General features: G+C 39.3%; 1 protein-coding gene across 2 annotated transcripts in view; it reads right to left on the bottom strand.

The window, feature by feature from the left end:
- Positions 1–323: 323 nt before the first annotated feature.
- The window catches only part of si:ch73-138e16.3 (gastrula zinc finger protein XlCGF57.1), a 13,474-nt gene continuing 2,422 nt past the window's right edge, over positions 324–11,375 (bottom strand). Inside the window, exons 1-2 of one of the 2 annotated variants that reach the window (XM_067415215.1) lie at positions 10,610–10,710; positions 324–1,851 (exon numbers count right to left, since the gene is read on the bottom strand). In XM_067415215.1, coding sequence (XP_067271316.1) covers positions 929–1,851; positions 10,610–10,646 — 960 coding nt within the window. In that variant the 5' untranslated portion in view covers positions 10,647–10,710 and the 3' untranslated portion in view covers positions 324–928. Of the gene's footprint in view, positions 1,852–10,609; positions 10,711–11,375 lie in introns of those variants that run through there. The other variant, XM_067415217.1, reaches the window with a different exon arrangement.

The following is an 11,375-nucleotide window of genomic DNA, read 5'->3' as shown; positions in this document are numbered from 1 at the left end:
TATGATGATAGATGCACTTTTATGATGGACGGATGCACTTTTATGATGGATAGATGCACTTTTATGATGGATAGATGCACTTTTATGATGATAGATGCACTTCTATGATGATAGATGCACTTTTATGATGATAGATGCACTTTTATGATGATAGATGCACTTTTATGATGATAGATGCACTTTTATGATGGATAGATGCACTTTTATGATGATAGATGCACTTCTATGATGATAGATGCACTTTTATGATGATAGATGCACTTTTATGATGGACGGATGCACTTTTATGATGATAGATGCACTTCTATGATGATAGATGCACTTTTATGATGGACAGATGCACTTTTATGATGGACGGATGCACTTTTATGATGGATTGATGCACTTTTATGACGGACAGATGCACTTTTATGATGGACAGATGCACTTTTATGATGGATAGATGCACTTTTATGATGGACAGATGCACTTTTATGATGGATAGATGCACTTTTATGATGGACAGATGCACTTTTATGATGGATAGATGTACTTTTATCGACTTAAAAACGAAGCAACAGTCACTGCCATTATAAAGCTCGGAAGAGCCAGGACATTTTTTATATAACTCTGCTTGTATTCATCTGAAAGAACAATGTCATACACACGTACGATGGCTTGTGGGAGAGTCGATCATGGGCTAATTTTCATTTTGGGGTGAACTATCCCTTTAAAATAAAGAAACCTCATGTTTTGGATGCATGTTTCTTTCCTGCAGCAGCTCATTCTGTTTCCGCTGTAATTCGGCACGACTGGTGGAAGTGTCATGAGAATCGATTGCCTCATGATCAAAATTTTCAACGATCACGAAAATCGTTGTCGATTTTCATTAGCACCTATTATCGATTTGATCAACTAGTATTAACCTCAGCAATTCAAGACAAACTACTTACAACTTATTACAGTTCAGAGCGTTTCCATGCCTGAGCAGAGAAGCAAACTGAGTGAAACTCTTCCCGCATTGATCACATGTGTACGGTTTCTCTCCAGTGTGGATCCTCTCGTGAGTTTTCAGGTTTCCTGATTGGTTGAATCTCTTGTCGCAGTGTGAACACTTGAACGGTTTCTCTCCGGTGTGGATAATCTGGTGCACTTTCAGTTCGCTACTAGTGGTGAAAGACTTGCCGCATTCGCTGCATATGTGATTCTTCACGCCGCCGTGTCTTTTCTGGTGCACTATTAAAGACCCAAGCTCGGTGAAACTCTTCCCACACAGGGAACACAAGTGTGGCCTTTCCTGTAAATGAACTTTCAGGTGCTTCTTCAGGGATAAAGCTGTAAAAAACGATTTGCCGCAGTGATCGCAGCGGAACAGTCTCTCTCCAGAGTGAGAACACAGATGTGATTTGAGATATTTCGCCTGTGTGAACCTCTTCTCACACTGAGTGCATGAGAAAGGCCGTTCTCCGGTGTGGATCCTCATGTGGATCTTGAAGGTTTTCCTATCAGCGAAAGTCTTTCCGCAGTGGATACATGCATACGGTCTCTCTCCGGTGTGGATCCGTGTGTGGTCCTTAAGGTTTCCCTCATATTTGAAACTCTTCCCACAATAATCACACGTGAAAAGCCTCTCTACGGAATGAACTCTCATGTGAACCTGCAGATTTTGTTTGAATGTGAATTTTTTTCCACACTGACTGCACGTGAAGGGTTTCTCTCCGGTGTGGATCCTCATGTGAACCTCTAAAATATATTTGGTGGTTAAAATCTTTCCACACTCCGTGCAGCTGAAAGATTTCTTGAAATCTCCAGTTTTGCCATGATGTTTCTCCTCCACTTCATTCAGTTGATCACTGTTCTCATCCATCAGCTCTGAGAATAAAGAAACACAAAGGTTAAATTATAGAAACAGGTCAAGAGGTTTGTTCAACTGCTATACAAGATCATGATGATTTTAAAGGGTTAGTTCACCCAAAAATGAAAAATTGTCATCAATTACTCTCCCTTAAGTTGTTCCAAACCTGCATGAGTTTCTTTCTTCTGCTGAACACAAAGGAAGATATTTGGAAGAATGTTTGAATATTAGCAGATTTTGGGCCCCATTGACTTCCATAGTAGGGAAAAAAATACTATGGTAGTCAATGGGGCTCAAAATCTGCTTATATACAAACATTCTTCCTTTTCACACCCCATGTACAGAACACACTGATGCAATGGCGACTGGTGGAAAGGTACAGCAGATTAAGTACAAAGATAGCAGAAGGAAAACATATTTTGAAGGCTTGAAACATATTGTTACAAAGTGTTAGGATTAAGTCTGAGGATGGCTCAACTATACTTGGTAGGGATGCGCGGTATACCGGTACTGGAAAAATACCGGTATATATTTTATTTAAAACGGTACGATATCATGATTTGGCACATTTCGGTATATGCTGCTTTTCAGAAGTTCACCGCTAGATGGCAGCGCGCTACCCAAACTGACCCGAAACAACCGGCTAATGTGACAACAACATAGACGGACAAAATGGATAAAGCAGTCGAATCTCTCTCAAGATGCCCAAAACGAATTAATAAAGAGAGGAGTAGAAGTGAGATTTGTAATGACTTTGCTTATAAAACTGATGAAGAACCATCAAACCTAGCCAAGAAGCATCTGTCACTATCCTGAAGAGATCGACAGGTCAGTGAATCATTCAAACCATCTCATTTAGACATTTATTTTCTTTTAACACTGATCAACGCACACACATAGCCTAACATAAGATCGAATATCACAATCTCCAGCGTTCGTTTCAACCAATGACATTTAGATCTCATTATATTTGCACGCATACTATTGCACTATTTACATTCGCGTTAGACACCGCCGACTGTGTTTATGTGAATAACTTACTAAAGACGGACATTTGTACATAATTCTGTGTATTTGACTGTTTAAGGAAACTTAATGTGTAATGTGCGAGAGTGACTAAGTGACAGGCGTGTGTGTGTGTGTGTGTGTGTGTGTGTCGTATGAGCTCATATCTCCTGTAACTTAACTGTTATTACGAAATGCTATAACATCTCTTGCGTGTAGGCATGTGCCGATATCAATTTTTCTTGTTGCGATTAATTGATGAAGTTTTATCACGATATGCGATATTATCACAATATTTAAATAAGTTGCAAAAAAAAGTGTTGCCATAGCATAACAGCTTTAAGAACAATTTTTGTAAGAACAAAAATAACTGAATGTTTAAAAACAATAATGCACCAAAAATATATACAGCTCTGGGGAAAAAATTAAGAGACGCCTCATTGAGAAATCAATGTAAAGTGGTCTCTTGATTTTTTTTCAGAGCTGTAAAAGTAAAATTTTCAAACAGATTAAAGTGCAAAAGAATTAGACTATAAAGAACAACAGGTAAGCTTACAAATTACAATAAGGTCTCATTATTTAACGCATTAACTAAGATTGAGCAATAGCTACATTTGGTACAGAAAGTATAATGTTTTTGGTAATGTTAGTTAAGAAATACTGATCATTGTTAGTTTTATCTTAGGTCCATTAACAAAGTTATTTTGATTTTGATTTTAATGTTATTAAAAAGTAACTAAGAAATTAGTTATACTGTTATACTGAACAATAACAAATAATCAGAACAGTTCTAATTATTAGGGTTGTAGTCCAGATTAAAACATAAAAATGTTTAAATTTGAAAATAAATAGCCTATTAAGTCTTTAAGTATTAAGTATTTGGTGCTGTGATGAACAACATTGAGATTACAAAAACGAATGGATGTTTTTAAAACTACACGCGGTTTTTGTTTGTTTCCGGGGTAATCGTGGCATTCTGCAGTTCATCGGCGCCCTCTGCTGTCACTGAGCGGCACTTCAGCAGCGCGTCTCCTTCACCGGTTCATCAGCGCCCTCTGCTGTCATTGAGCGGCACTTCAGCAGCGCGTCTCCTTCACCGGTTCATCAGCGCCCTCTGCTGTCATTGAGCGGCACTTCAGCAGCGCGTCTCCTTCACCGGTTCATCAGCGCCCTCTGCTGTCACTGAGCGGCACTTCAGCAGCGCGTCTCCTTCACCGGTTCATCAGCGCCCTCTGCTGTCACTGAGCGGCACTTCAGCAGCGCGTCTCCTTCACCGGTTCATCAGCGCCCTCTGCTGTCACTGAGCGGCACTTCAGCAGCGCGTCTCCTTCACCGGTTCATCAGCGCCCTCTGCTGTCACTGAGCGGCACTTCAGCAGCGCGTCTCCTTCACCGGTTCATCAGCGCCCTCTGCTGTCACTGAGCGGCACTTCAGCAGCGCGTCTCCTTCACCGGTTCATCAGCGCCCTCTGCTGTCATTGAGCGGCACTTCAGCAGCGCGTCTCCTTCACCGGTTCATCAGCGCCCTCTGCTGTCACTGAGCGGCACTTCAGCAGCGCGTCTCCTTCACCGGTTCAGTCATGTGCAAACGCACGTTGGGCTTGTTTATATCTGAGCGCTTCCCTTTGACGCAGAATACAGCGGTGTTGAGCATTTATACGGTTGATGGGCAAAGTATTCTTGAGTGCATTATAAAAAAATTATAAATTGTTAAAAAATTATTATTTACGATATTTTAAAGTGCCCAGGATAACAATATCGTGCATATTCATTATCGTGATAAATCGCATTATCGAAAACCGGCACATGTCTACTTGCGTGTTCAAATGATTTCCGTTCTCCATCCCGAGACGAACGTGAAATGTTGAATCGGATTATGCAGATTGCTTTAGTGTAGTGCAATTTGCTAATTTTGAGAGATTTTTGCTGAAATTATTTCTCACAAGAAAGTTTTCAAATGACTGATTTGATGTGATAAGCTTTGCTGATTAATTTACTAATAAACATTTGTGGTAATTTTCCACTTTATAAACTCAAAACTTGCATAATTGTTCTCATTCGCGTGCAGTATACTCGCGGGTTAATATCAGACCTTGTGGTATCGATTTAATATCGGTACTTCGGTATTAGATTGTGGTACCGTACCGAAGCCAAAATTGTGGTATTGAGCCATCCCTAATACTTGGCCTTCATGTCACTTTTTTCTTTCTTTTCAATTAAAATATTTAATATTCCGGCTATGAGTTAGGAGTATAAATTAAAGGGATATTTCACCTAAAAATTGAAACTACCCCATGATTTACATTCCCTCAAACCATCCTAGATGTGTATGACAGTCTTCTTTCAAACGAATACAATCTGAGTTATATTAAAATATGTCCTGGCTCTTCCGAGCATTATAATGGCAGTTTTGAACTGTGAGAGGCGTTACACATTCTGCGTTAAGTTAAATATGGAAGGAGGTCCGCTGGAAGCTAGATATTTTAATTTATGACATGTTAAATATCAGGGCTCGACATTAAAGCTCCACTGCGCGACATTTTCCCCCATCTAGCGGTGTAAAGGTTTATGACCATCCAGTGAATATTAGTTTCTGTTCCTCTCAATTCTGATTTCGTTTTAACTCCTACGGTGGCCGATTTAGTCCAAGATTAACATGGCAATCCCCCTCTTCACATTCGACACGGTGCCATCGAGTGTTAAAACGCGAAAGGCGAAGCTTGAATTTACAGGTATGTCCCTCTTTGGCTACTGTACTTTCAAGATGGAGGGGCAACATGGCGACCGGCATTCGAACCCCTCACCCGTATGTATTTTCAATGGCATATAATAAACTTACGAGAATACTTTATTACTTGAAAGAAGTAAATATACATTAATGAGCACATTTATTGGAAAGAACTAAGAATTTTAGCTAAGAATAAAAAAAAAAAAGTTACACAGTGTAGCTTTAACGGTTGTCCGCTTGTTCGGGACAAGTGGATTTTTTGAAGGGACAAGTGAAAGAGACTTGCCCGACAGACAAGAGCCGGATTAAAACAAAACAAAAATAACTAGCCATAATACAAGAATGATTGCGCATTAATTTAGTGTAAGTGGCGATAGATAGTGGATAATAAATTAACTGACGATAACAAGGTCTCGCTGTGGACGCTTGTGCAGCCTCTCGAGGAGAAATCACAACACGTTTTCCTGAATACCATCCTGACTGAAAATGACACTGATTTCAAATGACAGATCCATAACCGCTTAAACTCCAGGACCATTTTTTGGGATTTCCGCCTGGATTTGGCGAAACCAAAAGCTTCCCATACACACACATACTAGGGCTGCACGTTTTCAAGTTTTTCATTAACCGTTAACCGAGGCCCTTAGCGGTTAATACTCGGTTAACCATAGTGTGCGTCAGGGTTATTTTTAGTTTATTAATTTGACGACCGCCATCTCCGTAGTGAACGCGCCTATAGAGAGAAATGCACATCATGGATTACATAATCAGAGAGTAGCCTATTTCTTTTCGTTTTAAATTGTTAAAAGACATTTCAAGTTTCTTAAGATATATTTCATGTCTGTGAGGCGTACGCTGAGTTTCGTTAAATTAGGATGAGATGCGCTCCAGTTCACGAGCAACGCGAGCGGCCGCGAGGGCGCCTGCATGATTAGGGCATGTAGTAAAATATGCAGCGGAGAACGATTCCCACAGCATTTGACTCGCGCGGCTGAGCCTCTCCCGGCAGAGATCAAGCATCTGTGGACTCGTCCCTTCAGCTCTGGCCATCTTGCTTTCAGTCCGCGATCAGCTTTTTTGTTTTCTTCATTACAGTTAAAGTAACGTCTGCTTTTCGCTAGTCCCTCACAAGTTTCTCACTTCAAACTTACTTTCTTCTGCTCCGTTATGCACAGCGCGCGCGGCTCCCGCTCTGCTTCTGCCCTAATGCGACTTATAGTCCAGTGCGACGTGTGTTATTTTCCTCTTCATGACGCATTTTTTGACTGATGCGACTCATACTCCGGAGCGACTTATAGCCTGAAGAATGCGGTAAGCACTGCATTGCAATACTTGCATTTTGCCCCGTCACTCTCAATTTTAAAGTGCTCCGACGCTTTCTTTGCCCGCTTAGAAAGCTGGTCATGACTTCTTCTTGTGGATATTACAAATGTCTGGGAGCGCTCTGGCGGTCTCTAGGGGTGCAAACATATATTACAACTAAATTCAAGGCACGTCATTGACGCCACTTAACCGAGCAAAATGTTTCACTCGGTTACACAATTTTTAACGGTTAATCGGTTAACCATGGACACCCCTACCACATACAGCGGTCTAAGTTCAAAGTTTTGGTGTTATTTTACAGGAAACCCTTTCAACCCTAAGTAGCGCTTTAAAAAAATATATAAATTCATTTTTGAAAGTGTGTAACTCAGGCCGTTTGTGCTCTAGGTTCATGCAGACAGTTTTAAGGTTTTTTAAATAATTTTTGCAACAACAAAAATAACTCTGAATGTTTACATACAGTAATACAATGCACCAAACATATATAAACGTAACATTTTCAAACGGATTAAAGTGCAAAAGAATCAGTAAAGAAAATCAGTAAATCCTGTAAACAACAACAGGTAACATTACAATAAGGTCTCATTATTTAATGCTTTAACTAAGATTGAGCAATAGCTACATTTATTACAGAAAGTATCATGTTTTTGTTTAGTTAGCTCAGAAATACAAATGATTATTGTTAGTTTTATCTTAGGTCAAATAAATAAGTTCTTTTGATTTTAGCAATGTTATTAAACAGTAACTAAGGAATTAACATTACTTAAAATAATTTTTTATAAGTTTTTTTCATTGAATAATGAAGCCACATGCGTCAAAGTTACAGAACAATAACAAATAATTAGGGCATGTAGTCCAGAGATTCAAATATAATTAAGTTTGAAAATAAATAGCCTATTAAGTTTTTAAGTATTTAGTATTTGGTGCTGTGATGAATAACATTGAGCTTACAAAAATGAATGGCTGTTTGGAGAATTAAAAAACTTCACTAGGGGGGTTGCTTTTGTTTGCAGGGTTTCCGGGGAAACCGCTGCATTCTGCAAGTCCATCAGCGCCCTCTGCTGTCAGAAAGTGAACGTGCATTTAACTTGTTCAGCCATGTGCAAACACAGTCGGACTTGTTTACATCTGATCGCGTATCCCTTTAACGCAGAATACAGCAGTGTTGAGCATTTTATACTGCTGATGGGCAAAGTATTCTTAAGTGCATTATGAAAAATGTAATTGTTAATAAATTATTATTTACGGTATTTTGAGGTGCCCACGATAACAATATCGTCCATATTCATTACCGTGATGTATTACATTAGCCGTCACATTTGCTTCTAACCTTTAAAAAGTGTTTGAAAAACTGATCTCTGTTTTGGTTTTGCGGTGTACTAGTCATAGAAGTTTGAGTAACACATAAGGGGGTCGCACACCGGACACGGAGCTCGGCGGCGCGCCACGTTTTTAAAATTCGAACACATTGTTTTCAATGAGTGTACGCACACCGGTGGCGGCATTCGGCGCCTGTCCGCGGCGACTCAGGAAGTTTTTCTAAATCCTGCAGCGCCACAGAGCACCATTTCAAGGCTTTATATTAAAAGTATATTATCGTTAAGGTATACTGATTTCAACCTTTGCTACAAGACACATTTGTTTTACATTCTGAGTTCAACAGCTTGAATAAAGTCTAAACATATTTTGGGGAAATGTATAATAAACGTAGCCTTTTAAAATGTGCGCGTCCGGTGTGCGATACCCGAGACGCTGCGTGGCGCGCCGCCTAGCTCCGCGTCCGGTGTGCGACCCCCTTTAGAATACAGTTCTATCATTAATCAATAACTACAAAAGAACAAATGAGTAACACACTATTAACACTCTAGTAACTGCCATTAACTAAAAAGAAACTGATTAACAAATTAGTGATTATTAACGGTCAGTCAAATGTGGTAGTTCACTATTAGCAAATAAATAGCAACTATTTTTTCATATCTCCCAGAAGACTACTAAGAACTACAGAGTCATAATTAACCTGAATAATGCATAGTATATAATTAAATCTAAAGTGAAGGTAATGGTAACCTAGCCTGACAAGCCAGACCCACATCAAGATGTTTGGTCTGGAAACTCAGCATTGACAGCTCAATCTGAGGGGTGGATAAACGGCTGTCTGTCAAACTCCCTCTGCACGCGATAGGATAGCGCTACAACCAACCAGAGCAACGAAGGTGAAGCAGAGCTCGCTGACAGATTAAACATTCGCCGTATCCGGTCGGCTAAACTCCGAACACATCTTCCCTTCTTAAGAATGACTTCAGTGCCGTTCTTTGTTCTTTTCTCAGAGAAAAGCTTAACTCAAGTCTTCCAGAGTCGCGGTCAAAGCTGATTCGAAAGACCGCCGCCGTTCGCCAGTTTCTGTGTTTACTAGAAGCACGCAAACGCAACTCGGCCGTCGTCATTATGGCCCCGCCCACCGACTCTATACACGATGTGATTGGCCCGACCAGAGTTAGGGGAATACAGCTCAGAAGGGTATTGAGAGTTCCTAGACGACACTCACGGGCAGATTAGATTTACTGCCGCTAGGGTGCGTCTAGATTTCTAGGCTAATGGTAACCCACTAGTTATGACAAGTGTTACTAAATCCTTCATACTAATTATTTGGATCAGTTTTCTAAAGTAAAAAACATCACTGTAGTAATTACTGAAATCATTGTAAGCTTTTGACATTTTTGGATTGTGACACTTGAGTCATTACTAGTGGGTTACCATGATCTCCATTTTAGAATACTTATCCAAATAACAAGTAATTCCTATAGAAGTATGTAGTAACACTTGATTCAATATGCTACTATCCAAAACCTTACAAAAACCTCAAACGCTTACTTTGATTTCAGAGTTATTACTAGTTATGTTTTTTACTTTTAAATATTGATCCAAATAATTAGTAGTTCCTTCTGAAGGATGTCTTGACACTTGAATAATTAAAAATGTATGAGCTTGACTTTAGAATTAATGATATATTATGCATTAATTATAAACCATTATAGTAGTTCTTTGTGAAATATGAAACAATAGTAGTTACTGATTAGCTAATAGTGAACTACCAAATTCAAATTTGCACTATTACTCACTAATTAATTTGTATCAGAGTTTCTTGTTAGTTAATATAGAGTTTAACTCTATACTGCATGATCTTGTGTATTTATTCATTAAAGATGGAATCATGGAACAGACAAATTTGTCCTCTATATTATTTGCTGGCTTATTTCCTAAAACAACTAAATCTGATGAAATGCTTTAATTTACACAACTTTCTTCAGCCTCCATAATGAAAAATCATACTCTGTATTCTCAGTAACACACGTTATACATCTCGTTTGAATGTCTTTCAAAATCTGATTATATAGCAATGACTCTTAATTATTTGTTGAAATATAATCATTCAGACGGTTTATTACTTAATTTTAATTTCGCGCCACAGAAGTGCGCGCTCCCGCTTGAACTGAGAGAAAACTCTCGCGCCACTTTAAAGAACATATAAACGACACGTATTAAAATAACACAACTTATTTAAGTATTTGACGACAGGGGCTCCACAATTAACGGTTATTTAAGTCACATTCACGCATAAAAGGAACAAACATAGATGTATCTATATATCTTTGAATTTAAAACTAGAGATCCAGAACGTTTAAATGAAGATATTGTCGGGATATAAGGATTTTTACTCACCAATCCAGGCGATCACAGCCCAAACACAACTGAGCATTCATAACCTCCTCCTTCTTTTACTTTAATAGAACGTGACGAACCGACTTACGGAGCATTTTCGCCACCTATTGGACTGGAGTGTGGAGAACATTGCGGTTGATTTTACTAGCCTGATAAAGCCAGATCATTCTCAGTAGTATCTAAATGTGCCGGAAGTTGTCTGGGTTTCCCCCGGGCTGGTTCAGCACTGGATTATTCAGACACACAGTGCTCAGTTCTGTGGAAGACGTCACATATGACAATATGTGTAAAATAGAAATAATGTAAAGTGATAAGGGGAATAAAAGCCTATTTTATTTTACTGTTATTGCAAAGTGTGTACTTGTATGGCTCATCTTAAATGACAATGAATAACCTGCAGTGATATTATAAATCGAAACAGAGGAACAAGAAACACTAGAAGACAACCAACAAACTGCACCGTTTGATTAAAGATTGTTATAAAAACATGGATGGATAAAGTGTTCACGGTAATTTACTTCTCATGTCTTGTCACAGTGTGAACACTTGTAAGGTTTCTCTGAATCTCGTCATTCTCTCTCTCTCTCTCTCTCTCTCTCACACACACACACACACACACACACACACACACACACACACACACACACACACACACACACACACATCCTCTCTCTCACACTACGCATACAGATACTCACACACTCTTCTCTCTCTCGCTCTCTCTCTCTCTCTCTCTCTCTCTCTCTCTCTCTCTCTCTCTCTCACA

The sequence above is a fragment of the Pseudorasbora parva genome, chromosome 14, assembly GCF_024679245.1.
Source record: "Pseudorasbora parva isolate DD20220531a chromosome 14, ASM2467924v1, whole genome shotgun sequence".
Taxonomy (NCBI): domain Eukaryota; kingdom Metazoa; phylum Chordata; class Actinopteri; order Cypriniformes; family Gobionidae; genus Pseudorasbora; species Pseudorasbora parva.
Note: the sequence above shows the minus strand (reverse complement) of the source record. Positions and strands in the feature narration are given on the sequence as shown.